At 36.1% G+C, this 27,933-nt stretch overlaps 5 protein-coding genes across 8 annotated transcripts; 2 read left to right on the forward strand and 3 right to left on the reverse strand.

The window, feature by feature from the left end:
- Positions 1–214: 214 nt before the first annotated feature.
- LOC145604999 (DEAD-box ATP-dependent RNA helicase 32-like) lies at positions 215–6,817 on the reverse strand. The gene is made up of 8 exons (XM_081661003.1): positions 6,321–6,817; positions 4,358–4,633; positions 2,960–3,283; positions 2,586–2,777; positions 2,359–2,514; positions 1,619–2,046; positions 1,347–1,504; positions 215–931 (listed from the first exon to the last, which is right to left on the reverse strand). Exons 1-8 carry the CDS (start codon positions 6,693–6,695, stop codon positions 603–605), a joined length of 2,238 nt encoding a protein of 745 aa, XP_081517129.1. The 5' UTR covers positions 6,696–6,817; the 3' UTR covers positions 215–602.
- Positions 6,818–8,105: 1,288 nt separating this feature from the next.
- LOC145605783 (uncharacterized) lies at positions 8,106–14,185 on the forward strand. 2 transcript variants are annotated; one of them, XM_081661847.1, is made up of 11 exons: positions 8,106–8,417; positions 8,851–8,972; positions 9,073–9,209; positions 9,698–9,767; positions 9,863–9,893; positions 11,306–11,577; positions 11,954–12,208; positions 12,606–12,707; positions 12,858–12,917; positions 13,045–13,138; positions 13,644–14,185. In XM_081661847.1, the coding sequence occupies exons 1-11, from the start codon at positions 8,243–8,245 to the stop codon at positions 13,817–13,819; spliced, it is 1,494 nt and encodes a 497-aa protein (XP_081517973.1). In that variant the 5' UTR covers positions 8,106–8,242; the 3' UTR covers positions 13,820–14,185. The 2 variants fall into 2 exon arrangements, with proteins under 2 accessions (XP_081517973.1, XP_081517974.1); XM_081661848.1 differs by having other exon boundaries at positions 12,867–12,917.
- A 642-nt stretch (positions 14,186–14,827) lies between these two features.
- LOC145605728 (pentatricopeptide repeat-containing protein At1g71460, chloroplastic-like) lies at positions 14,828–17,151 on the reverse strand. The gene has a single exon (XM_081661797.1). The coding sequence runs from the start codon at positions 17,115–17,117 to the stop codon at positions 15,039–15,041; it is 2,079 nt and encodes a 692-aa protein (XP_081517923.1). The 5' UTR covers positions 17,118–17,151; the 3' UTR covers positions 14,828–15,038.
- An 833-nt stretch (positions 17,152–17,984) lies between these two features.
- On the reverse strand, positions 17,985–21,531 carry LOC145605098 (protein METABOLIC NETWORK MODULATOR 1-like). Of its 2 annotated transcripts, none has more exons than XM_081661115.1 (3): positions 21,403–21,525; positions 18,911–19,990; positions 17,985–18,669 (listed from the first exon to the last, which is right to left on the reverse strand). In XM_081661115.1, exons 2-3 carry the CDS (start codon positions 19,958–19,960, stop codon positions 18,592–18,594), a joined length of 1,128 nt encoding a protein of 375 aa, XP_081517241.1. In that variant the 5' UTR covers positions 19,961–19,990; positions 21,403–21,525; the 3' UTR covers positions 17,985–18,591. The 2 variants fall into 2 exon arrangements, with proteins under 2 accessions (XP_081517241.1, XP_081517243.1); XM_081661117.1 differs by having other exon boundaries at positions 17,987–18,669; positions 18,911–20,001; positions 21,403–21,531.
- Positions 21,532–21,840: 309 nt separating this feature from the next.
- On the forward strand, positions 21,841–27,932 carry LOC145606013 (uncharacterized). Of its 2 annotated transcripts, XM_081662074.1 has the most exons (3): positions 21,843–22,003; positions 23,856–23,981; positions 26,400–27,932. In XM_081662074.1, exon 3 carries the CDS (start codon positions 26,410–26,412, stop codon positions 27,052–27,054), a length of 645 nt encoding a protein of 214 aa, XP_081518200.1. In that variant the 5' UTR covers positions 21,843–22,003; positions 23,856–23,981; positions 26,400–26,409; the 3' UTR covers positions 27,055–27,932. The 2 variants fall into 2 exon arrangements, with proteins under 2 accessions (XP_081518201.1, XP_081518200.1); XM_081662075.1 differs by lacking the exon at positions 23,856–23,981 and having other exon boundaries at positions 21,841–22,003.
- Position 27,933: the final 1 nt, after the last annotated feature.

Consider the following 27,933-nt stretch of genomic DNA (forward strand, 5'->3'; position numbering starts at 1 on the left):
AATGGTACTTTGATCAAATTTTTGCCTTTCTTTTTCAGTTCAGTCTTGCAGAAAGTTTAATTTGTTACACCATTTCTAATAAATTACTACACTATCAACCTATCATAAACTAAGCAAGTTATACGAGTATGAAATTACGGAGTACGAGTCTGTCCGCTTTAGCTAATGAACACCCTATTTTACTGTGACAATAATTGAAACAAACATAGGGTAGTTCTTGCAAATTGCAACAACCATCAAATTCTCATTCATGAATGTAAATAAAATAGTAAATTTTAAATTCAAACCTCCTCAATGGTGTCAACATAGTAAGGAGTAAAATACAATATAGCTGTTACAAAGGCGAGCAAAATTGCATGTACACTATAATCTACCAAAAATCTCATAGAAGAACTAATCAAATCCGGAACTCTTCAAAACTTTTGGAATTTCTTCAACTTCAAGTAATACTCGACTATCCAAGCTTTCATATCTGTATGAGCTAGGATGTCAAGAAGTGCAGTGAGCAGTTGAGGAATATATGAGATGAATGAAGACCCCGTAGACATCCTTTAGGGGCTTTTGTGTGCTTTCAAACGAATGTGTGACGTACATGTATAAATTTAGGAGTTCATTGAACCAAGCAACTTGAGAGCCAGATCCTCTTGCTCTGCCAAAGATATTTTATTAGTGTTGATATCCACCATTTTCTTGTCTTCTGTGTCCATGTCACTATCACTGTCAAAATATATTTTCGACTTTTTGTTGGGTCGTCCTGCAGTGGCTTCCTCTTCTGACTCAGAGCCATCTTCTTCTTCATCTTCAGCCCTGTCCCTCTTCAACTTCATCTTCTGCTTCAATCTTTTCTCTTTGCGAAGCTGACGAGCGTGGACCTTGTCCACTTTATCCTCTTGCTTTAACACTTCCCTCATCTTCTGATACCTTTCTTGCACTGCAATGTAAGTCGACAAAAGTGTTAATAAATGTCACAAGGATATTAATACACCAGCAACTAAAAAATGTTGCAAGGATATTAAACAACAGTAGAAAAAAAAGGCACGAGACCATAAAGCCCTCAAACTTATAAATTGTAGTATAATAAAACTATCCAAATATTTTAATCATACGAATTATATTAGATAAGTGTACACATTAGTAACTTAAAAGGTCTATAAAAGGCATGATAAACAAAATCCCAAAGCAAATGACAATGGATATAAATGCAACAGTTATGCCTTAATGGTTTATGAAGAGATTACAAATATTGGGTTGACAGTTGGAATAGAAAAGATAAATAAGGCGGTAACCTACAAGGTGAAACAAATTCTTTATTTTTCACAATGATAATCTAGTAGTGCATCACATACCTTTATCGACATCAATTGCAGATGAATCATTTGTCCTATCCGCTAAAGTTGCAAGGGGAGGAAGAGTGTTCCCCTCTTCATCAAAGACAACCCTTGAGCCAACGGGTCTATGGACATTAATTTTCAGCTTTTTTTTCTTCAAAACCCTGGTAGCCGGCCTACAAGAACAAAGAACTAGAAAAACTGAGTGATTGCCCAAGAAAAAGAAAAAACCTTGCAGCAAAAGGGTACATCTTAAAAAAGAACTTTTATAACAAGTAGATGAGCCATACACAACAGATTCAATTTCAGTTATTGCTGGCTTCACTTCAGATGGAATCTTGTCCCCTAAAAGATCATTATCTGATTCATCTTCATCAGATTCATCTTCATCAGATTCACTACTCTCTGCCTTGGCAGTTTCCAACAAATATCCTGTTGCAGACTTGTCTATTTCCACAGTTTGACTTAATTTTGAAGAATTTTTGCCCGTGATTTTCTGGTTTAGGAAACGGATTTTTGGCGTCAATGGTAAACCTATTGATGCTGAGAAATCATCAATCCCAAGTTTCATCACATCAAAAACTTCTTTATCCTTTTCTTTACAAACAGCCTTGAGATATGTGATGAATGCTCTTCGGGCCAATTGCTGCATATCAGGATACTTCACTAATAAAGACGCTAGCAGAGGAGAAACAGGCTGCAATTTCTCTTTGTTTATCTGCAAGTTTAAAGAGAGCATAAATAGGTCACATCAGGTACTTAGGGGGTGTTTGGTTCATCAAGTTGGGTATTTGGGGGGGGGGGGGGGGGGGGGGGGAGTTAGAACCCCTTAGGTCTGAGATTCCATTACTTAAAACCTCAACCAAACAAAAAACTAGATGGAATGGATTCTAACTCCATTCTAACCCATTCCAAATGATCCAACCAAACGACCCCTTAATTGGTGATAAGTCCCAGAAGAAAGCATCTGAGACAACAGTATCCAAGTATGTCACAAAGAGACTTAAACAATAACTCCAGAGAAGATTACCGTTTTCGCAATTATAGGAATCTTTGCCTCTTTTAATTTTTCAAGCATTTTTACTTCTGATGGCTCCACAAATAGAACAGCTTTCCCGCCAGTAGTGTATCGAGCAGTGCGACCGACTCTGTGTATGTAAGTTGCAACATCTGATGGACAATCCATCTAAGGAAAAGACAGAATGAGTTGAGCACTTAATCAAATGTACAGCTGATAGACATGAAACCAAAGCTCACCTGAACAACCCAGTCAACTGACTTATCAAAATCAAGACCTCTTGAACTGACATCAGTTGAGAATAAAACAATACGTTTTTCACTAAACTGGGAATATGTTCCCAACCTTCTCTCCTGATTCATCTTTCCGTGTAAACACTTCAATGGAATACCTGGGCGCAGTTTCTTGAAGGCCTCAAAAACAAATTTCACCTATACAGAAGTTAAAGGACCATAAGGGAGTTCAACCAAAGTAATATAACATAAAAGAAATATATAAAATTAAAAGTTGTGTTACAAATCTCAACCAAACTGTCTCCAAATAAAAGAGTAAAAGAACCATACATGTCTAAGCAAAACAAAGAGCTGTAAAAATGTTGAACTATGACAACTACCTGCTTGCGACTGGTAAGGAACACTAAAATCCTCGAATTCAAGTGAGACTTTATAAAACTCCACAAAAGGTCTAACTTCTGATGTAGAGGGACAACAGTAGCAGTCTGCAGCAAGTGCTTGGGAGTAGCAGTAGTAGCTTCCGCATGAACACTAAGATATTCAGGGTCTCTCAAACTGAGCCTTGCGAGGTCCTGAACTGATTTTGTTTGTGTTGCAGAAAAGAGCAAGGTTTGTCTTTTCTTTGGAAGCTGTGATACGATTGCATTCACTTCTTTTTTGAACCCTATATCAAGAATTCGGTCTGCCTCGTCAAGAACTAAAATCTGTTCCCTGGAAGAAAATTAAAACCCTCAAATACTCACCATATAGAGCCTAATACAGAGTTACGCAATAAGCTATAGACCTACAAACAAAGATAGATTGAAGCACTACTTAAAAGTCGGGGATTGTTTTTATGAAGTTTAAGAACACCCATACTCAGATTCAAGAGGAGCATGCATCAAAGTAAAGAGACTAAAGACTAAAGACTAAAGACAGATCAAGATACCATTAACCATCTATAATAAAATGTGGGCAAACCCTACTTCAGTAACTTTGTATAGCTCTTCCCCTTCTCCATTTTACTGATATGAAAAAAACCCACATTTTGTACAATTAATGGAATTCCTACTATTATCAACAACAAGATTGAAATTAAAAGAAAATGTCTCATTGCAGGTTAGATTCTAAAAAAGTAAGAATCTGTAAGTATCAATACTCATGCTTGCAAGCACTACAGAATTTATGAAGTGTCTACAAATAGCATGACAATTAGACACCATCTATTCCCTCTGATAATCCTACATAGCCTAAATATTATGAAAAGAGTAAAAAAAAGGAGTAGAGTATAACCATCACTGTTTTGTTACATTTGAATAGCTCCATAAACTAAAAGAGACATAAAATTGAATAGTACTCCATCCAAGTTGCAGATAGCAGAAATGCTAATTTAGGGTAAAGGTCACTATTAGACAGTCATTTAGACAGCATTATCGGGGGTAAATAACACTCGTTAGCTGCTATTACTTATAACTTATTAGGATACAAAAAAAAATCAAATGGACTCTTTACCTATGAATACCAGTTAAGGCAGTTATTGCTTTTATAGTCTATTGCATCTTTTATGATATTAATATAAAGTAAAATATATGCTTCAAAAAGAAAATGGATAAAGTCTTATCAAGGATCCAAAAATGTAGAATTAAGATATTATTTAGGGGCTAAGGAAAGCAATAACAGAAAAGTTATGGCAAATCACATATCACCTAAACTTGTGCCATAGAGGATCAAACATTTAGAAGAGAAAATGTTATGCCTAAAATAAAATAACGCAGTAAGGATGTGAAGATCATGTGGACCTGAAGCTGAGAGCATTCAAAATTTGGTGTTTCATCCATGTGTTGAAGCAGCCTTCCAGGAGTACAAATCAAAATATTCAATTCATTCACACGTTCCTTTTCTTCATCAACACCTTTACGACCACCAATTAGCAGACCGGCACTGAAGCCATGGTGCTTTCCAACTGCCTTCAAAACACCAAAGATTTGACTAGCTAATTCCCTAGTAGGAGAGATGATGATGCAGCCCACACCATCCTCTGGACCCCATCTTTCCTTGTATAGCTTCTCTATAACCTGTCAAGACAACAATAAACTTACAACCACAGTCCAGTCCACCACAAAAACATTGGCAAAAAGCCATAACGCTAGTCTTTGTTACTAAGAATATTTGAATATATTGGAGATTATAAACTAAAGCACAGATCCAAGTCCAACACGGATAAGAAAGCTATATTTGGTTTTTTATATTTGAAGGAACAAACCTAAGAATTGTTATACACTTTAGGTGTCATATGCATGGTGCACACAAGTATATTAGGGTAATCAGCAAGTTGAGGTAACAGACATGGTAGCTACTAGCTACAAGTCTATGACCGTATGACCTAGAATATACATCAACGGATGTAATCTGAACTGATGACCTCATGCTAAGTTCATAATACTGGATATTAGACTATTACACCAAAAACTATTTTGCATCAATAAGTTGACATCATTAATATTACTCCCACAACTTTTGTGCTCTAATAAACAAGACGAGCTAAGAAAAAGGAACAAATAGGGGGGGGGGGATTCATATACATATATTCTTGTTCCTATAATGGTCAAGGAAAGACAGTCTCATGGACCTGATACTTTCAGCCATATTTCTATAATTGGTCAAACTAAATTATTAGCCTTTTAGAGTTAATCCAAACTATGAGCTGTACTAGCCACAAGAAAACACAACTAAAGTACTCAAATTCAATAACAAACCGCAGCTAAAAACTCCTATAAAATACAGTAAGCAACATAGTGTTCTTAACAAAAAAAAAAAGTACAGAAAGAAATCTCCTGCTCCCAACACAAGGAAATGAGCTTTTTGGCGCTTCTTTGAACATGGCTAAATAGAGAAGAAACAATCAATCCACAGCTGGCTCTTAAGAAAAAGTTGCCACTTAAAGAGATCAAGCAGAAAGATAACCACTTTGAGAGATTTATCAAGGCACTTTGTTTTAAGGAAAAGCTAAACAATTTGACATTGTGAAGCACTCAGTGTAAGAGAACATTCACTTTATTCACAATCATGTATTGGTATCAGTTATTTTAGCTATTAAATAGACGAAATTTTTTTATATCCCTGAGTTTTGAGTTTTTGTACTCGATTTATTTCAAATAATTTATTCTGTTAAAACACAATTAAATCAATTAATAAACAAAGTGTCACACCATGCGCCCTTCCTTGCAGATTGCAATTAAACCACAATTTATACTTGGGAATTCACTGAACGCATTCTCTCTACCAAGTTACCTCTAACATTAAAACAATGTGTAAGGATGCTGGCCAGTAAATTTTCGGATCCTCAAACAAGAAACAGAGCAAGTATAAGAAGATGGAGGGATCAAGTTCCCCCCAAACCAAATTCTTCCAATGTTGGAAACTTTCAGGAAGGAATATGCTAGCTCACTCGTGCTCTCCTCCCTTCCTTCCATCCTATCCCTTCCTTTTCGCTTCTGAAAAAAATTATCTCACCTCTCCAATAGAGAAAAACTCTCTTCAATTCGGACCCAATGGCAGCTAATCCTCCCCTACCCACCCCACCCCCTCTAACCCAATCAATCACCCAACCCAAATTCAAAATCAAAGTGAAATGCACCTCCACACCTTCAATTATTGCTAAATTCACAAATCCAAACTATAAAACATCTATATTATCAAATCCAAAACCTCAAAAGTAAACAATTAATCAAAACCAAGAAAAGAAAAAATCAAAAAACTTACAGGAATAACAAAAGCCAAAGTTTTTCCAGACCCAGTTTGAGCAGCACCAAGAAGATCACGACCCGAAAGAGAATGAGGCAAAGAAGCTCTCTGAACATCAGTCATCTGAGTAAAGTTGGAAGCTCGCAACCCATCTTTAGTTTTCTTTGATAATGGCATTTGCTTGAACAATTCACACCCACAATACCTTGAGAAGGTATCATCGTTTAATTTACCCACCGGAGAATCGCGGGGCAGTGGAGGAAGCGATAAGGGGTTCGAACCCGAGTCGGGTTTTCCGAATTCAAGCCATTTTTGAAGGAATTCGATTTCTTCGGCTTCTTGTTGGCGCCTTTGCTTGCCCAATTGACGGCGTTGGGGCTTGGGCTTTGCCATGGTTGTTGATTTGAGAAGAAAGTTGGAAGCTTTTTGATGGGAGAGAGAGAGAAAGAGGGGTTTTAGGGAGGTTTTGGGAGAAAGGGAGTGAGGAAGGGTGGTGCTGAGGGATTAGGGTTTGATAAATTTGGGGAGAGGGGTAACCGAAGGTAAACCACCAAAAACAATACAAGAGTACCGAGTACACTATAATTGTTGGCAAACGTGACATAGGAAACACTACAATATGTCAACTAAAAAAACACAAATATTGCCTTATTAAGCAATGTTTTGGCTTTAGTTTATGCTCATAATTTTATATGGTACGTGAGATAGGAGGTTAAAGCAGTTGGTTAGTTATTTGACATTTAGGCACGGGGTTACGGGTCAAATACCAATCTCACTGTAGAAGAAATCTTCCTAGTCAAATCACTTGGGATGGAACATGAGCTTAACAATACAAGGGTTTACGTAGTTGGGCCATATTATACATCTAATGCTGAAAAAAAAACAAAGAAAATTGATTTTAGGAAACTTTCTTAACTCTGTAACTAGCTTAACAATGCCGCCAAGGCTCTATATGGTTGAGCTATAGCTCACTCACCTAGAGCCCAAAGCTATATATCCTTCATGCCAAGATGATGCGTGAGCTATATGTTACGGGACGCGCGCAGATCGTCCGTGCGGTACTTGAATTCCCAAGACTTGATGCAACCAATCTTCCCCATATGCGCAACAAGCTAATAAATAGAGGAAACAACATGCAATGACACTTACCTACGCCACCAATATATATTTCAGTAAAGGCACATAGGGATCGAGAGGTTGCCTCATTTAGCACTTGTTGTGCCAAGCATCGGGGATAGCTCGCTTCCTCATTGCAATTTCATTGCTTACGCACAACTCCGAGCTACCTAGTGAGCTATTACTCGCTACTCCAAAACACTGTTTCATGGCATATTCCTATGACTTTTTTTAAACAAAGTATGAGTATAGATGGATGATAATTTTTAGCTTTTGAAGTAGTGCTTGTCAATTGCTACTTCCTTTTAAATTAATCCCTATAAACTTCTATTATTGTGTTAAATTTAATTTTATTATTTTAATAGCCTATTTGTGCCGAACACTTTTAGCAAACACCTATTTCTAGCATCTATTAGAGACCATTATTGAGACGGCATATACTAATGTACTTACAAAAACTAATTTTTCCAAACATGTCCGAAGTTTAGCCAGCGACTCTAGTCACATACGGAGTAATAACCAAAATGCCCTTAACATCGTTTACTAGTCTACGACTCTACGCCGAATAAAAAAACACACTCGTATAAAAAAATCTTGGTGCATAATTCATAGGACGAGGGAGTAGACAATTTATAAAATTGTACGTCAAACAAGAAATAAGGCTTCACATTTGAACATATTGGCAGACCTCGAAGCGCCACCCAGAAAACAGCGAGAGGTCCCCCGATCTTTGCTGTAATCGTAACTTCCCCCCTTTTCTCTCTTCTCCTCACTCACCAAAACAGAGAGAAACACAGAAAAAAAAAACCACCATTTTTCTGAAAATGGGGAGAATCAGAGAATTCACAGAAGATGAATCAACAACAACAACAGCATCACTTAGCGAAGCTCTGCTGTTCACCACCATGTGCATCATTGGTCTTCCTGTTGAAGTTCACATCAAAGATGGTTCTATCTTTTCTGGAATCTTCCATACTGCTTCTGTTGATAAGGGTTATGGTTTGTTTCTTGCTCCCTTATTTGATCTTCTGTAATTTTGTCGATTGATTTTTTTTGAAATTTTTAGCATGAGAAATGATGTTTATTTTCTGGGTTTTGTTTGTTGTTATGTATTGCATTTGGGTTTTGCTTTTTGTGGGGAATTGCTGTTAGTTGTGTAAATAGTTTATTTCAATTGGATCATGGTTGTTTGGATCTAGGTTTGTTGATTTCTGGGTTTTGATTGCTTTTACATGCTGCTTATGGCTTTTAATTTCAGGTAGAATTTATGGTGTTATAATGTTATGTGAGTAATTTATGTGGGATTTTGTGTTAGCTTTGATCTAGGTTTATTTACTCTTGCTGGATTTGGGAAGAAATTGAATGTGGGATGTAATTTGATTTGCTTGGTATTGAATATTTATTTCGAATTCCGACTTTGTTCAATGTTTAGGTATCGTTTTGAAGAAAGCAAGGATGACAAGGAAGGGCACACAGAATTCAAATGTGTCAAATGGTGGCCTAATAGATACTCTAGTTGTTCAACCTGGAGATCTTGTTCAAGTTGTTGCCAAGGTGTTAGTGTGTTACAAGCCTCTTAACTTTGGATGTAATTTAAGGTTTTCAATTGGTGATAAATCATCGAATTAAGTGATTTTATTCCTTCTCTGTATAGGGTGTCATGCTTCCAGCTGACTATGCTTCTAGTTGCGCTAATTGTGGTGATGAGGAGACTGTTTCTGGAACAATTGAATCTTCTCAAATTTCTGAAAATGGAGCTGTTTTGACTAATGGACGGCGGAATCCGGAGAGGTAACTATTTTTTGGTTAAGTATGGCTTAGAGCATTTGCATTTATTTCCTTTTGCCATTCTAGGACAGTTTTTTTTTTTTTTTTTTTTCACTCTTCATCCATTACATAATAAATTTACTTTGCTTCTTACGACCTTTAAAGAATGGAAGAGAAAATTTCTGTAGCAACTTCAGCCCTGAAAAATTTCTAGGTGTGAGGAAGCTTAGGATGAATGTTTAGTAGCAGATTACAGGGTTTAGTTTTATTGCTAATATGAGAGGACATGTGCTCAAACTGTGGAGGTGTTGCTATAGTTGTGAAAGCATTTGATCACATTTTCTTGACTCCTGAGACAGTTTGGGTGTACATGTACATTAGGTTAGGCTAAGATTAGTGCTTAGCTCAAAAGACTAGCTGGGTATATTTTGAGGGGTAAATAAGGTAGATTTTCTTTAAAAATAAGTTTGTGGTCTCAGATTCATGATTTTTTCCTTCTTTTGGATGGACAGACAAGTTGGTGTAGTCATGCCTCATGAGGAAGAAGATGGTTACCTCCATCAATCTAAGGCCTTGAAGGAAGTACGTATTTATTTAGACATATATAATGTTCCCATTTTAGGTTATATTTACTTTCTTATTGCTGTTTGTAACTAAGTTACCATTCTCTTATGCAGGTTGCCAAAGTTAATGGTTCAAGTAAAAGCTGTAAGTGCATTATATATTCCAATCTTTCCTCAGTATAAGCTTCTCTCTTTTCTTCTCCAAAGAACATAGTATGATATTAGAGACTCTGTTGTGAAAAAAAACCCTTTAGATTGCAGACCTTTTTTTGATTCAACAAAGCAGAAATTTTATCCTGGAACACTGGATACTGATGCTTGGATTATTACACTAGGGAGGGAATACTTGGCTTGGAGCCTTTACTTGATTCCATATGAATACAGATAAGGTGATGGGGGTAGCTTCTACCAATTTACTATTATAATTTTTTCTAGTACTATTCTTGCAGTTAAGTTTTGTTTTAATCATTCTTAAAAATAACTTTTTAGGCTGTGTTAGGAAATTTTAAATCCCAGAATTTGATACTGGAAATTGAGATTCAGATGTCCATTTTCAAATATGATGTTTCGCAATTATTAGGAATTCTTTGGCATTTCAAATTCATCTGATAAATGATGGAGTTTTGATGATGAAATTCTTTTCAACTTTTTTAAATAATTTGATTAATTTTTTTCTGTATAAATCCATTTTTGACTATTAAGTTCCATTATTTTTACAATTTGGAAAAATAGGTAGATAATTGCATAGAACTTAAGATTATGGAATCAATCAGATAATAGAAAAAAAAAAAATACTGATTCATATACAAGGCTGCCTCACGCAAGCACGGAGTGAATAATACATGATTTAATATTTTATGAATGGTGGCTGAGGCTTCTTTTGGAGGCATTGGTTGTGATGGTTGAGGGAAGAGGAGTGGAGAGAGTGAGTTTAAGGGTTGAGAGATGAAGAAAGTTGTGAGGTGCACATGTACTAGAGCAATGCTAAATGGAATCATGAGGGAAAGATCACAATAAATGAATTTGAAATGAGCATTTCATGTTTCATTTGAAATTACACCAATATGGCCTATATGGGCCTTTGAAAATGTTGTAAGTATTGGCCCAATTCCAGAAATATAAATTCTGTGAGTTACAAATTCACTTTCAGAATCTCAAGTGAAATGGTTTAAACACACCATTATAGAATCTAGCATTTAGAAAAAAAAAATCTGAGTTATCTTTGATTGCTTCACAGTTTCACTGACCAAACACTATTACATTTGACCTTTGGTGACAAATGTTCTTGCTCTTTATTCAACTGCTGGATCTTATTCCTTTTTCTTTTTCCCCTTGTTATTGTGTTTATCTCTCCTTACGTTTTGCAGTTTGTCTCATTTTTTGGTCCTTATTGGTTCTTGACTGAGTGTCTGAGTTATTATAACATTTGGTATAGTTTTATCTTTTCAGTACTTATTACTGGTAAATTATGGTAATGTTTTGATACAATTCTGTTTTTGGCACCTTCTCTTTTTCCTTGTGTGACAACTAATTTCATCTGTTATGCTCTACTATCAGTGAATAAAGCCCACAACAAACTGAATGCTCACAAGGAGATTCACGAGAGGACTGTAGTCAACCAATTAGCCAATGGATCACTGTCTGCCATTGATGCATCTTTGGATGTCAATCATGTAAATCAGCTCCCTGCTAAAGAAATGACATGTGCAGAATCTGTTGCTTCAGAGGTTTCTACTTCTTCCAAAACAGATTCGGATGCATCTCGTACTCCTTTGGCAGTTCCAGTGGAAAGGGCTCTTCAAAATCCACTTCCTAGTAGGACTGCTAAGGTAAAGATAATGATACATTTTAACTTCTCACAGCGGAAGTCATTATTCTGTTTCACTTTGCCTTTCTTACTGCTCCAGAAGCAGTTTAATAAATTTGCTTGTATGCCTGTTACTTATGGTTTTCCGTTTACTGCTATCCTGTTTGAAATAGGGATTTCACAATTTTTCACAAAAGTATTGTATGTGTGTTATTCCGACAAGGTCCTTTTCATTGTTGAATTGTGCTCTTGGGGTATTAATAATTAAATACATATGATGTATGTAATTCATGGGTCTTATTTTCTTTGAGCACCTCTAATACTATCCGTCTTCTGATTTACTAATGTTACATGTATACTTCACAATATGATATATCCTATTTTATGCTATATTTCAGGAATCCAAGCTCAATCCAAGTGCGAAAGATTTCTCACCGTCTCTTCCTAACTTCAGATCAACACCACCTTTGGTGCCAACAGTTCCAAGTGTTCCTTATGTACCCAACAACATTCCTGCAATTCAGGTAGCTGGTGCACAGCCAGAAGTTGGAAACAGATCCATTCTACCACGTTCATCTTGGCCTGTTAAGTTTGTTCCTTATGCTACTTCAACAGCAATGAATGCTGATAATGGTCTTCAATATAATCAACCTGTATGTACTATCTGGTCTTCTTGATTCACTATAAGTCCCTGTTCTTTCATCCTAAAAAAATATTCAGTAATAATCAGCTTTAATAGATAGGAAAGAAAAAAGAGTTTAAAAAAGGTAAAAATCAATTTAATCAGTGATAAGTTCAGAAAAAATCAGTAACTCCAAAGAATAAATATAAAGGAAATTATTAAACAGCTATCTTAATCTGTAAAAATCAGTTATTGATGAGCAGGAAATTTTTTTTTTTAAAAATAAATTTACTTTGTAATTTCAGTTAAAGAGAATAAGGCATAAGGAAAGGAGTTACCTGAATATTTCTTGGGAGTGTAAGAACTAAGAATTGCATTTGATATTGCTTGAATTTCATTAACCTTGTTTATCCGTATTCTGCAAGCAGATTGCTGGTCATATGGTAACAAGAGCACAGCCTATTAGACATGGTAGACAGTACCAACCGATTCAAGCCATGCCTTCATTTGTACATCCTAATTCGCAAAATGTATGTAATATTTGAATTATCTCACAGTTAATCACAAATTTTGAATTATTTTTGCACTGCTGCTGGTTCAGCTTTGTGCAGCAACATAAGAGAAAGCCTTTTGCTTTCTTATAGAGATTTGCTCACTTGATCACCTAATGAATGTGTCAGCTCCTGCAGGGTATATTTGGAAGGCCTGGACAGGTTGTCTATATTCATCCAGTTTCTCATGTGAGTTTTAAAATCATGTTTGTTATTTACTTTTCCTTTCATTTCTGCTGGGCTGTTTGATCACTTTCATCCATTTTTAAATGTTTGCTTTTGCTACTTACTAAATTGGCTAACTTTTGATTTGAAGGATGTGATTCAGGCTCCTGGATCTCTCTCATCACAAGCTCCACACCCCTTATTGGCTTCACATCCAATCCATGTTGGTTTTGCCAAGAATGAAGGTATGATAATAATGTGTAATTTGAGATGTTTGGTGCAATACGGCACTGGTGAGTGGTGACGAATGTTAACATGTTTGTACAGAACTATGTCGGTCTATTTAAGTTCTCATCTCCCAAAGCCTGCACAAGTTAAAATGTCTATATCATTAGAGTTTGGTGTGCCTGATGTTGCAGAATTTAAGACAAGAAATTGTATTCAATGTGGCTCATATTGCTTCTCTGAAGTTTAATGCTGAGTTATTCTTTTTCTTCCCAATTACCAATCCATGTCCCTTGAATGGAATCTAATCGATATTTGGCATGTCAGTAGTCCCCTCTATTATACATCTGTTGGTGGAATAAATGTCCTAAGTCAATTAACTTATCAAATAAGGAACAAAAAGTTTCCTATCTATTCAGAAGTAGAGATGTGTTTACAACTGTAAAGTTCTTGTGATTGAAATACAGATACTCATTGCTTGCTGTAAAATGACACTTCATATAATGCTTTGGTTTTCATTTGCAGGTGTTCTAGCTGGTCCGGCATTGCCAATTTCCATGACTTCACCTTTAATGGCAAATGGACCGCAGTCATTTACAATGCCAAGTCACATTCATCGCCTGTCATCACCTCATTTTCCTTCCATGCATCCTATTCCAATCTTAGGTCCTAATATTCCTTATAATGCCAAGTTTCCATAAACAAATATCCTTAATAGAAAATTTTCTTCGCTTTTCTTTGGAGCTGGTCCCAATTTTTTTATCGACATAAATTTTGGCATAGAGCATTTTTTTTGTTCTTGAGACTAGGTTTTGAGTATGTCAAGAGTGCAGTTTGAAGGAAACATTTCTCCACCCATGTTTTAGAAGAGGGAGGGGTGATGCGTCGATCTAGAGAATTTTTTGTCGTCAGCATATGGTATCAAATTTTCCGTTGGGTTTTACAGTTTTTCAAGATCTATTGACGGGTATTTGCTTTAACATCAATCATTAAATTGGTTTATCCCTGAACACCCATGTAAGTATTTTGATCATTTGACAGAATATAGGAGCTTATATTCACCTATTCTTCGTTCATGTTTTGTTCAATTAGTAATATCATTTATTGCTCATGTAATTTCTGATTTTACCCAAGGATTGCAAATTTGCAAATGTGCATGTTAGCTGGTTAATTGTGATTTGTGAACTAATCAAATGTGAACTTGTTTAACAAAAGCAAATGAATAGGAAATGTATTCCCTGCCTCCTCTGTTTTGGGTTGTTGACCAAACTTATAAATTTGAACGATGAGTTTAACCCATTAAAAGCTGACCTGGTTTGGCTGTCCATATGTATTCCCCATACTCTAAGCTATCTCAATACCCACCTGACAGTCGGTTGTCTCTGCTCGGAAGCAGTATATACACGGATATACCGAACTTTGATAAGAAGGTAACCTTGAACAGGCCACCGTGGTTGTTAACAAGTCCTCTGCCACCACTCACCAGCCAAACCAGGACAATCTCTCATCAGACGAGTTGAACAGCTAGTTCAAATTCATCTCATTAGTAAACTACATAAAGCAAATCTCGTTGGAGGCAAGAGAATTCATTTCCTGTTCCTTTGAACAAGGTTGCCTATGAGTTCACAAAACTTGAAAAATAATCAGCTTACAAGCCTTACATACAAACTACGCAATTGAACTTGATAGATAATCAGGTAAATCACGCCAAATCTAAAATTATTTAAGCAATGTCTTGCATTTAAGGCTTGATTTTTCAATAAGCAGCAGATTGAGGTGCTATCGTACCTCATCAGGTCAGTCCTCTACCCAAAGCATCTGCTGTTTCATTTATGTTAAGATACAACACAAGTACACAATAGTTTTGCTTCCTATTGCACCTGTCAATTCCTACAAAATCTCCAAAGGGACTGCTTGATGTTAAGAATCCAACTTGGAACCCCATTGAATATATCTTTCAGCTTCCTGAAAGTGACCAGAACGAGTAAGCAGTCCAGCCATGACAGAGTATTGCTCTTTAGATGGCTTGATTCTATATTTTCGAGTCATGAGCTGGAAGATTTTACATGCATCATCTGCGAATCCAGCTTGATCACAAATAGCTAAAACCACATCTAAGGTGTCCGTATTAGGAGGCTTACCTTCAATCAACATTTCGTTAAAAAGAGCAAGCGCTTCTCTAAAACAGTTGTTATATCCATAAGCCAACATCATGGCAGTTGTTGCTACTGAACCATCGCAAGGGTAGAGATCAAACAACAACTTTGCTTTCTCAATCATTCCACATTTTCCATACAACTTCACAAGTCGTGCTAAAACCCAAGGAACATACTCAATGCCCTTCTTCAATACTTGTCCGTGGAGTTCTTTCCCAAGTTTCAACAGTCTCAGTTCGTGGCAAAGCTCTAATATTCTGGCCATTGTAACTGAATCTGCCCTGTGCTTCGATTGCTGCATTGACCTGAACACATCAAGGGCTTCGACTGGATGCTCGTTTTCAATACAAGAAACCATATAAGCTGTCCAAGCAATCACATTTCTTGCTTCCATGCCATTAAACAATCTACGACTTATCTCCAAGACACCACATTTCGAGTACATCACAATCAATGATGTTATCAATGATACATTAGGCAGAAATCCATTTTTCAACAAAAACCCATGTATCTCCTTTCCTTGCCTCAACGCCTTCAGCTTAGCACAAACCGGAAGAATGGTTGCCAACGAAACGACATCAGGCCTAAACCCTTCTTGCTGCATCCATATGATTGACCTTATAGCCTGATCAAGCTTACCATTCGAAATATAACCAGATATCAAAGCAGTCCATGAAACAGTCGTCCTATCACCGGAATTATAAAACACTTTCCTCCCATAAGTCATATCCCCACACTTACAATACATATCAATTAAAGCCGACTTCAAAAACGGCTGCTCAACATAATTTCTTCTCTTGATCACAAAAGCATGAACCTCCTTACCCATCTTCCAAGCCCCAAGTTCCCCAAGAATGGGAAGCATTGTAGTTAACACAACCGAATTCGGCAATACACCTTCCTTAATCATCCACCTAGCATACCTAATCACTTCTCTAGGCAACTTATTATGAGCAAACCCTGCAATCATTGCACCCCAAAGAACAACATCTCTCTCAGACATTTCATCAAACAGGTGATAAGCAAGCTTAACTCTACCACATTTAAAGTACATATCAATCAAACTTGTCTTCAACATCTCACTACCAATAAAACCATTCTTAATCAACAATCCATGAATCTTTAATCCTTGCCTGAAAGCCGCCGCGCCGCCGAAACTCTTGATCAAACAAGAAAAACTATACACATTCAATTCAACTCCAGTTTCTCTCATTCTAGCAAAAGTATACAACAAATCCTTGTACTTTTTCCCACCTGCAACAACATTACCTCTAAGCAATGCATTCCATGAATAAACACTGTTAGATTCTTCATTTTCATCATCACCAAATACCCTTTTGGCATCATCCACTAACCCACAAGAAACATACATTTGAACAATCTTGGGTTTAAGGAATTCATTGTTTTCAACCCCATTAATCCTGATATGGGCATGAATCTGTTTCGCTTCGGTTTTCGATTTGGAACGAATACAAGCAGCAATCAAAGCAGAGAAAGTTGAAGCATTTACAGGGATACCCTGTTGCTCTAAATAATCTAGAATTGTGAGAGCTTCTTTGAGCTGGTTTCTTCTTGCAAATCTCTGAATATCTTTGTAAATTGAATGTGGGTTTTTCTTTTGCAGTGGAAATGACCAAGGGTATGTTGATTTTTCTCGTTTTGGAGCTGTTTTCCGGGGATTTTTGGGGGTTTTTGGTTTTTGCGGAATTGGTGAGCTCGGAGTTTTAATGGAGGTTGAAAATGGAGGAATTTTGTTAGGGTTGTTTCTGTGTTTGGAGTTGGCGGGAATGGAGGAAAATGGTGGAGGTGATGATGCAGAAATCGATGTTGTCATTACAGCCATTTTTCTGTTGCTCTGTTGTGTTCTGAAGTCTGAATTAAGCGCATCATCTTCTACGGTTTACCTGTTGGGCTTCTTTTGGGCTCCCGGTTTTGGTAATAGAGATAGTCACGAATGACAATGATGCATGAGTTTATATATTGGTTTAAGACATGAAATTTTAGCAAAATTAGTATGAGTATTTTTTTTTTTCCTTGAGTTGTTTGTGTAATGGGTTTAGGGCATCTATTCTTAATCTGATATTCACTTATCTCCATACAATGATACAATATTGTTACAAGTTTGAGAAATACTTTCTTTGTTTTTCTAAGTGCAAGTGTGCAACACATAGGTATGAAATTAGATTTTATTCAGTATTCTGTTTCTGTACTAATTATTAGGGCATTGTAAGAGGGGGTGGGGGGGGGGGGGGGGTGGGGTGGGGTGGAGGGTGGTTGGGGTTGGATTAGATACTATCTCCGTTACATATTATTTGCAACGATTTGACATAAAGTAGAGAGGAAAAATGTCTAATCGTTGCAAATAATATGTAACGGAGGTAGTAATTTACATAGTATTAATTTTGCAGCATTTTGAAATTTTGGATCAGGTAACTGAAATTTTAAGGCACGTCAGACAAATTGCCATTGTCTAGTGTCTCACCACCTTTGAGGCTTTGACAGCCATCAAATTTCAATCCACCAAATAAGACCAACCCCACTACCATCAACCACCACCGCCTTACAAAGCCACCACCAAATGGCTAATATTATTGACCATCGCAAACCTTTAAATTCACCGCATCAACATCAGAATTACAGGAGAGAGAGCCTGATGCCTGGCAGATCATTATGGAGTAAATTTAGCAAGAAAGTACTAATATGCTAATCTAGAAATGAAAGACCTTTTGAAGACTAAGACTTTAAAATGAATACAAAAGCCCACTGAGCTTCACAAGAACCAGTCTTCAAAAAAAAAAAAAAGCTTCACAAGAACCATAATTTAAAGATGTGCACTAATTACTTTCGAAGTGTTGGGACCTCCCCGTCTGGAATTGGATCTTACTTAAGTCTAAAAAGATCCTATCCATTATCGACGAGTCCAACATACCACACTAAACAATTCATGTATAACTTGAAACTAACCACAACTGTATTATGATGGAGCTATTCATAAACATATTCATACAGTTCTTTCAAAAAACATACAATGATTGAAAAAACTCGAACCCCATGCAAGCTAAGCGCAACCACCTTGCCTTCACCTTGAACAGGATACTGCGCTTGAGCAGCTTGGAAAAATGCGCAGAGTCTAGATGAAATTTCTTTCATGGCTGCTCTATGACATACTGTCTTAACCAACCAGAAAGTAGTTAGAGATTCGATTGGTCTTCCTGTACAAGATAGCCAAACATGGAAACTTTGTGAAGATATGGTCTTTGAGCAAAATTGTCATCCATTCTGAAGAATGATTTTCCAAGTTCTTTCGTTTGCTCAGTTCAGTTTCCCGGGCTCTTGAAGTCTTGATGTTGACCATCAGAAATTTGCCTCTCCATTAAGTTTTCTTGCTGTACAGCCTTTGCAAAGCAGCAGAGCAGTTATGTTCAGTTAGCGATTTATATAAAATAAAATTGATACTTTCAGTAACATAGTAAGAAGTATTTCAAACGGTCAAACCTAAAACAATCATCCAACTAGTAAGGTAGTATAAAAATCAAAAGTTAAAAATAAATACTTGTATAAGGTTGCATAAAAATTGAAAATTGACATAAAAAAACCTCTTACATGATGAGAATTAAAGTTTTGACTTTCACTCACCATTAGCAGTTCTGTCATCTTGCCTGCTCTTCTCTCAGGAAAAGTGGGGGGTATAGATGCAGATTGATCTGGGGGCTCTGAGCGAATGGCTTGTAGGGGCTTAACCAAAAGGGGCTTACTCAAGTCCTGGACTTGTTCTGGGGTAAGCCCCGGAGTATCTGGCAACACTTTGTTTGACTGTCCACTATTGTTTTGAGTTTCTGCAGACTCAGGTGACCCTTGTACTCTCTTAGCAGCATCGACATGGTCATCAATTGGTTGCGAAGCAGAACCACTATCTGTCTGAGATCCTTTAGGTGTTGCCTCCTGGGTCAAAGGAGGCAACCTGCTTTTCAAGGCTGCTAAATGAGCAGGTTGAGAAGCAATGGGAGGTGCTTCAACAACAGGAGTTGAACCATTTGACAAGCTCACTGGTTGCAGAATCACTGGTACCACAGTGCCTCTTTCTCCAACTGGGTGGGTAGGTTGCGCTGCCACAATAGACATTTGTGTAGCTCGAACCCTAGCCAATTGATTAGAAGTAGGTGAACCATTTGATGGATATGCAGCATGGTGGTTACTTCTCTCTCTCCCCCGACGCTTGTGACCTTGGTTCCTTGATGGAAAAGGAACCTCATTCCTTCTGATCATTTGCAAACTAGGGGCCACATCATTTTCGGCTGAAACAGGAACATAATGTCCTGGCTTGAATACAATACCTCTCAGACTTGTGTCAGAATCACCAACACGAACTGACAACAAATATCCAGCATCAAATACTGCCTCAATCACACCTGTAACTATTTGGCCAATCACTGAATCCTCTTTATTGCTCCTAACTGTATCAGCTGACGGCGGTTTTCGATTCCCATCTACTTCTTCAAAACCTGGGGGCACAGGAGCACCTTCACCATGATTTTGGTTTTGATCCCTTTTACGCGGTAGATGGGTTTTTCCAGGGTTTTCACTTCTTTCTTTTCGAGGACGACCTCGCTTTCTCTTCACAGAAGCATCTGACAGAGGGACAGAGCCGCTCATCTGCTGTGGTTGATTAACTTGATTTATCTCCATGTATAACAGCCAAAAACACTGAAATTTCACCTGCAAGACATCTGGAATCATGTCAAGCTAAATGCAGCTTAAGACAATCATGTGTTATGCCCTTATTAAATTATCTGAATATCAGTAATGCTGTTTTCTCCACTTCAGGAACTCTTTTGAAATATAGCTGCATCCTAACATAACATTGACAGTACTTTAACACGAGGAGTAATACATGAGAAACTAGATGCTCATGAGAAGCAACATATTCATCCTATGGTACATTTTAAAAATAAAGATAAAGGAACCATAAGACTCCCTAATACAGTCTGTGTTTGGCAAAAACTTCTCAAACACTCCCTCCATTTTCCTTAGCACCCACCTTCTTCCGCATCTGGTTTTTAGAGTTACTTTTGGCAAGGCATTTTTTTAGAGTTATACCTACCTTTTGTTTTATTCCTTATTTGATCACTATTATTCCTCATCAACCCTTTAATACCCTAAACATGGGACCCAACCCACACATGTTACCTTTACCTTTTCCTCTAGAAAAGTATCCAAAAAGGTTCATTTTTCAAATCATCCTTGGTTAGATTCCACTGGTTCAACACGGGAAAACCAAGGGGATAACAATTCGCATCATCATTCAATCAAAAGTCTACTATGTTAGTATGTTGAACGTTTGTATAAGTACCAAACTAGGGTAGCAATTCAAATTTATTTTTTGTTTTGGTGAAGAGAGAGTCGCAAAGGGCAAATGCAATACACAGTCTGTGATCCCAGAAATTGGGTATCACCCCCAAAACTTTAACTAACTACGATAATCGGCATCAAAGTAGTTCAACTTAAAATAGCTTTTCTCAATAGCAATTGGAGCTAATATAGCTAGGTAGTGTAAGCTGTGTTATTTAACATGTTATAATTCACAATACACCCAAAACTAGTTGAATTGATCACTTATTTTACAAAACCAACTACCTTAATAGCTAATCTCTGACAACTAACACTAACCCATTATTCACTATTAGAATAGCAATAGCTAATTTTGCCGAATACGCCCATAAACCCGTAATCGAAATCGGGTAATACAGAAAATTCAAATCTTGCCAAAACAAGAAAGAATATTTTTATACAAAACAGGAAACAGTTATTTGAACTGTCCTTAAGCAAGGGCAAGAGGGGAATATAGAAGGGTGATATACAAAAGCCAGCAACACAATAGTAATAAAATTTGACTTATTTATCAAATTAGGCACCAAAAACCACACATAATTCTTCTTGCTTAAAAATATCAACAAAATTGCAAGTTCTAATTTTTCATAACTTGAGTTAATTATGAGTAATAGTTCAATAATCCATCTTAGAAGAACCCTAATTTGAGTATAGTGACAATTAGTTAACATAAACCCTAGATTATGAAATTAATTGAACTTCAACGAATTAAATAAATAAATAAAAGATAAAATCTTTACCTCAGAAGTTGAATTTAAATGGAGGAGAGGAAGCCTGATACATGCTTCAATGGAGAAGTGGGAAGAATACGCTTCAATGGAGGAGAGAGAGAGTGAGGTGCAGTGTAATAAAAGTGAAAAGTGAAAAAGGACTAAACAAAAATTGAAAACATTGGAGGCAAGATTAGTGGCACGTATACATTTTCAACAGTCAAATTTCGATTATATCAACGGTTAGAATTCATTCTCAATTAACTTTTGTTTAATTCTATAACTGGTGTGTACTTGTGTATAGGGGTGTACATAAATGAACCGGACCGGACCCGGGCCGGAACCTTCAGGTCTGGTCCCGGTTCTAAAAAAAGGTCTATTCCGGTTTTTGTTCTGGTCCGGGTTTAACCCGGAATTTCCCGGTCCAGACCGAAAACCCGGTTTGTTTTAAAAAAAAAAAAACAAAAAAATATTTTGGGTATAATCAAACAGTTCATTTCAATTTCAACGTTCATTTTCACTCTCTCTCTCCTAAAAACCCTAAAATCACTTCTCTCTCACGGCGATCCTCCCTCACCGGCGTTCTTCCTCACCGGCGAATCAAATATCTCTCTGCGACTCCTCATTCATGGTTAGTGTTTTTTTCTCAATTACATTTACTTGTTGATGTTTTGCATGTTGATTTTTTGAATTGTATTACATTCTTTGAGTGCATTTGTGTGGGTTTTTGAAATTCTCGATTTTGCTGTAATTAATTTTATTAATACTCTGATTATATATGCTGTTTGGTGTTCTGTTTTCAATTTCGTGTTTATTGGATTGATTTTGGTATTTTTAATATGTTTTGGATTTTGATTATCCTGTTTGATGGAAAGAAAACTGGATTAATTTTGGTGAAGTTTTGAGAATTCCGAGGCAAAATTGGGAAAAGGGTAATGTGAAATTGAAATTGGGGCTTCGGTGTTGCTGTATCTTTGAAATTTTGATGGTTTTAGTGTTAATTTGAGATGAAGGGTTTGTTTTTAGAATAATTAGCTAAATTTTGTACTCAGTATAAATATACAGTTCAAGAATGAATAAGTCCATTACATTCTCCATTGGGTTTTACTAGTCTGGTTGCCTGATAGGAGTTATGGATGTTTCGGGGTGTTACTCAGTATAATTATGTTGTGTACTTGGTGTAGTACTACTAAAGAACGGGCAGGGCAAGGCAGAGCAGAGTAGCTCTAAAGAACGGGGCCTTAGTGTGTGTAGTGTTTCGGGCATTGCCTTGTTTTTAACATCATATGTGTTTATATTTTAATCTTGTGAAAATAAATGAATTATATTACCTCTAATTTACTTAACAAATGAAAGAAATATTATACTATTATGTGAAACTTGAAACATTAATAATAGTTGGTTGAGATAGTAAAAGTATATACGTTGGATGATGACGTGACATTGTGATATAGGCACACCTACTTTGAAGAGTGACACGTGACACTGCTTCTGTGGCACCGTTTCTTTAAAAGGAACGCTTTTTAATATATTGATATTGACTAATATTGATATTGATTGATTTTTTCTTAAGTGGTACTAAATGCAAGGACAATTATGCCTAAATGCAGAATAAGTTATTTTTTTAAAAAATATTATATTCCAATTTTGTCCTTGTTTTAACTTAATCCTTTACATTTTTTTTACAACTTACCATATTCTAACGTTTTCAATCTTGTATCTTATTTAATATTCAATACTATACAAATTCATAGACAATAATAAAGTGCACTACGCCATTTTTTTTAGGTATGAAAATTATGTTAGGTAAGCCTATAATAGAAGAACAAACAAACAAAATAAAATTTCCACCTTATACGGCTAAGATTTTTGAAGGTCTCTAACACCTCTCTTATACGATTTCCGGGGGTCTCAAGTATCCCCCGGCTAAGATTTCCGGGGGTCTCTAGTACCCCCAGGATAAGATTTCCGGGGGTAACTATAATACCCCGAAAAACGTAGCTGGGGGTACTTATGATGAAAAATTACAACAATTATTCAACAAAAGAAATTAAACGAAAAAAATACTTAAGACCGGATGGTTTATGAGCAATGAACGATTTCTTTGTTTCTAGGGCTCGAATTGAAGAATTTTAAGGGAAATGGTGAAATGAAATGATTTGGAAAAAAAAAAAAAAGTTTGGTGACTGAAATGAAAAAAATTGGCGAGTAAAATGAATTGCAAAATAAAAAAATGTAAAAACAAAAAGCCTGGTGAAATGTCAAATTAATTTTTTCATTTAAAAAAAAAGGGTATTTAAGTCATTTTATTATTTTCATATCATTAATTAATTTCTGCATTTAGGTTATTTTGTACAACATTTTCTTTTACCTAATAAGCCGTTTTGTTTGTTTTTTTTAAAAAAAAAAATCCGTTTCTTTTCGATAATATCAAGTACCCTAATTATTATTTTTATTTTTTTATTTTTTATTTTTCCATTCAGACTTAAAAAACAGAATATCGACTGACCTCTAACCTTTTCGCACGACTGACCAACCACCGTGGCCACCGAGGTACCGACCGGCGACTAGGGACCGAGAGTTCGAGTTCTTCCGTTCTTCGTGAGTTTGTGAGTCCTCTTATTCCTCTACCCCTCTTAAATTTTAAATCTTTATTTGTTTGCTTCATATTTTTTTAAATTAGTGATAATTAGATTAATTACTAGCTTGTTTAATTGGTTTTGATATATTGTTGTTGAATACTTGAATTTTTGACAAATTGAATGGTAGAAACTTAGAATTTTTAATTTTTACTCGGTGCACAATAGATTATGAATGATGATGATATTTGTGAGAAGGAAGTGTTGGGTTTTTTTTGGGAATTCGGTTATCTTGGATTATATTTGAGAAATAGGAATTGGGTTTTTTTTTTTTTTTTTTTAATTGTGTGTGTGTGTGTGTATGTGTGATTTTAATGGATGTATTTTGAGAAAACAGGAGTTGGGTATATAGAGTAATTGGTAGGTGATTTTTTTTGCAATATACACAAATTTTTGTATGCGGCTGGCCACACGGTGCGGCAGGGGTTACTTGTATGGTGTTACTATAGGTGTTACTTGTTTCTGGGATTACTTGTATGGGTGTTACTGGTTTTGTCAGGGATTATTTGTAGGTGTTACCTGTATTCTAGGGTTACTTGTATGGGTGTTACTAGTTTTGGTCAGGAGTTACTTGTAGGTATTACTTCTATTATGGGGTTACTTGTATTGGTGTTACTAGTTTTGGTCAGGGGTTACTTGTAGGGTGTTATTGGTTTGGTACGAGATTTTGGTCTGGGGTTACTCAACCCATTCAAGTGTTCCATACAAGTAACCCCAGAATACAAGTAACATTCTACAAGTAACTCCAGAAACAAGTAACCCAGAATACAATTTTTTTTCTCAAGAGTTACTTGTACGATGTTACTGGTTTTGGTCATGGGTTACTTGTAGGGTGTTATTAATTTTGGTCGGGGTTGCTTGTAGGGTGTTACTGGTTTGGTATAGGGCATAGGTACAAGCAACCCTTGAACAAGTAACCTTGAATAAGTAACTCATACAAGTAACCCATGCATACAAGTAACCCTTAAATAAGCTAGTAACTCATATAAGTAACCCTTGAATGATTTATCATACAAGTAACTCTTGAATTAACTCATACAAGTAGCCCCGGAATAAGTAATCCATACAAGTAATCCCTTTAAAAAAAACAAGTAACCCCTAAAAAATACAAGTAATCAGTAACTCATGAAAAAAATAAAAAAAATAAAACAAGTAACCCCTGAATGATACAAGTAACCCCTGAATAAGTAATCCATACAAGTAACTCTTGAAAAAAAAAAAAAATAAGTAACCCCTAAATAAGTAATCATACAAGTAACTCCTTAAAAAAAAAAAAAAAATACAAGTAACACCTGAAAAATACAAGTAACCCTGACAATACCAGTAACTCCCATTATGTTTGCTGACTTGGCAGTAGGCCACACCATGTGGCCTGCTGCACCAAAAAGGCACTGATTATGAGTTGGGTTTATAAAATTTGCAATAATATATGAAATGGTTAATGTGGATTCATACAGTACGTACCTTGATCATAACTCATGCTTCTTGACTTGTTCCATTAACTTCTAATCTAATATCATCTCATGCATGGTTTTGTTTAAAAATAAACCAACTATTTATTCTACATTGTAGTGGACAATCCTTTGTACTGCAAGTCCTTCCGTCCTAGTGGCGACGTTTTTTAGGAAGTGATTTAAGGGTGTAAACGAATAAGTTAAGCAAAATGGTTTTAAGACAAGCAAGGATGCGATTATAGATTACTAATCTTAGCTTTATTTTGATTAATTTGTTCGTTTACACCATTGAATTGCTTCCTTAAAATACGTGCAAATTCGATTGTTGAAATTAATATGTTACGGAGGGAGTACATTGTGGTGGATAATCCTTCATACCCAATTCCCTGTCCTAGTGACGTTTTTTAGGTAGTGATAAGTGGGTTATCTTCATTTGAGGTATTTAGCAAACCTTTTGTAGCTGAAAATGGGTGATTAAGTCTCCTTTATCTGCTTCTCTTTTTTAAGGCTATTGTTTACCAAGTTTGATTATGTTATGTATGTATGCAAGTAAAGTTATTCAATCCTTCAATATATCATACATACATGCAAGTAGATAATGAACTCTGAACATTATGAGATATGAATGCTCCTATATATAGTAGGACTAATGTTAGTTCTGCCCATAACCTTCAATGTTACGTACTCTTTGTCTCCTTTTCTTTTTCTTTTCTGTTGAAGAAAGAAAAGTAAAACTATTGTACAGGATTATTGCTAGATAATTTAGAGAATTATAAATATTTTTAGGCTCTTGTTTTCAGTGCTTAATATACTGCATCAACCTGAACCTATATTTTATGTATACTGTTTTTTTCCTTGTAAAATTCAAAATGTTTTGGAATGTACTAAACGGAATAAGATTAATTATTAACTCGATGGTTCATCTTTTTGTTAGAGAATTGATAATGGGGCGCCGTGCTAATTATAAAAAGGAACAGAAAAAGAGAAGGCAAAAGCGAAAGCAAAAGGAAAAGGATGATCCGTTTTATGAGATTAGGAAATTGATTCAAACAGTTTCCGATGATGACGCGTTGTGTTACCGTTGTGACGCTCCGAGTGACGAGTCCATGGATGAGATTCCATTCCCAAATGTTGAGGTGGTTGCTCCTGATCATGAATGGCTAACTAACAACTTGATGGCTGGGGTTGATGAATGGGGAATGGCGTGGTATAGGGTGCTACGAGAAGATGGTTTAGTTGACCCTTCTAACAATGACTATGACAATTATTCAAGGTTTTCAGAGCAAGAGAAGCAAAGTTATAGGGAGAGAATGATAGATATTGTTAGGAGAGAGGGACGAAGTACGATGTATTGTAAGTGGATGATTGCGAAAAAGAGATTGGGGTGGGAGAAGGTGTGCGAAGGGAAGAAGAAAGTTGGCAGGGAGGAGGAAAAGGGGGGCCCTAAGGCAATGTCATCGTCGGAATGGAACACATCCTGGGGTGATTGGGATGACGATGATGTGATGGTGTCCGTGGGCGGCGAAGGTCATGGAGATATGGGCAGTGAAGAGGAGGAGCTTAAGGCTGAGAGCAAGGGAGATACATGAGGCGCTGAGAAGGAGTTTGAGTATACTATTAACTCGAATAATTTTTTGTTCTAATAGGGATTAACCCTCAGCCTTATTATTATTGGAAGAATTTTTTGTTACCAGGCCATTAGACAAATACGGAGTACTTGATCGTCATTTCTACAAGTATTTCTAAGGTACACAATTTTTGTTTATCCTATGACATTGTCGTAAATAAGTGAGTCCGTAATGTCGATGATTGGATAAAATTGTTGATATATTTACCAAAATGTTCATGTGATATCTTAGAGATTCCGTTTGGCTATCTTTCATTAATGAAATCCTTTCTCTTCTTGTCAAAAAAAATCTTAGAGATTACTATAGGATTCTTCACTCTTTTTTGTAGAGTGTGATATATGTGGATAACAATAAATACTAAAAAAGCGAGCCCTAGTTTATTATTTTGGTAAACAAAATTCGTTTATCATTTATCAAGTTACTTAATCGTAAACAAATTAACAAAATGTCTATTTATTATGACATTTTGTAATGTATCAACAATTGTGGGCCTATATTTAAATAAAAAATATTGATTTCATACAAGTAATCGTAAAGATTTTGCATTGTCCTAACTCCTTAGGATAGGGACGAGTTCACCAATAGAAACAAAGAGCTAACCGTGATAAGATTGATTGATAATAATCAACGAGACAGCGATGTATATAATTGAACTTTGAGTGGTAGAGTTATCAAATTTGAAAGATTATCGTTTACAAAAAAAAAAAAAAAAAAAAAAAAAAAAATTGAAAGATTATCAAACAAGACAAGTCAATGAACTTGTCACTTTTTACTTTGACATTAGTAGACAATATATCTTCGTCACAATTATAATCAGATAAAGGGATAAACAATTTAATA

This window comes from Chenopodium album, chromosome 22 (assembly GCF_948465745.1).
Source record: "Chenopodium album chromosome 22, dcCheAlbu1.1, whole genome shotgun sequence".
Lineage (NCBI taxonomy): Eukaryota > Viridiplantae > Streptophyta > Magnoliopsida > Caryophyllales > Amaranthaceae > Chenopodium > Chenopodium album.

Excerpts from the sequence above, each read along its gene's own strand:
- LOC145604999 (XM_081661003.1), bottom strand. The coding sequence starts at position 6,695 with ATGGCAAAGCCCAAGCCCCAACGCCGTCAATTGGGCAAGCAAAGGCGC. Across the intron at positions 2,778-2,959 it reads TCCTTACCAGTCGCAAGCAG|GTGAAATTTGTTTTTGAGGC; the intron begins GTAGTTGTCATA and ends ACTTCTGTATAG. Across the intron at positions 932-1,346 it reads TGCAATTGATGTCGATAAAG|TGCAAGAAAGGTATCAGAAG; the intron begins GTATGTGATGCA and ends CTTACATTGCAG.
- LOC145605783 (XM_081661847.1), top strand. The coding sequence starts at position 8,243 with ATGGGGAGAATCAGAGAATTCACAGAAGATGAATCAACAACAACAACA. Across the intron at positions 9,768-9,862 it reads AATCTAAGGCCTTGAAGGAA|GTTGCCAAAGTTAATGGTTC; the intron begins GTACGTATTTAT and ends TCTCTTATGCAG. Across the intron at positions 9,894-11,305 it reads TAATGGTTCAAGTAAAAGCT|TGAATAAAGCCCACAACAAA; the intron begins GTAAGTGCATTA and ends CTCTACTATCAG.
- LOC145605728 (XM_081661797.1), bottom strand. The coding sequence starts at position 17,117 with ATGGCTGTAATGACAACATCGATTTCTGCATCATCACCTCCACCATTT.
- LOC145605098 (XM_081661115.1), bottom strand. The coding sequence starts at position 19,960 with ATGGAGATAAATCAAGTTAATCAACCACAGCAGATGAGCGGCTCTGTC. Across the intron at positions 18,670-18,910 it reads AGATGACAGAACTGCTAATG|GCTGTACAGCAAGAAAACTT; the intron begins GTGAGTGAAAGT and ends TGCTTTGCAAAG.
- LOC145606013 (XM_081662075.1), top strand. The coding sequence starts at position 26,410 with ATGGGGCGCCGTGCTAATTATAAAAAGGAACAGAAAAAGAGAAGGCAA.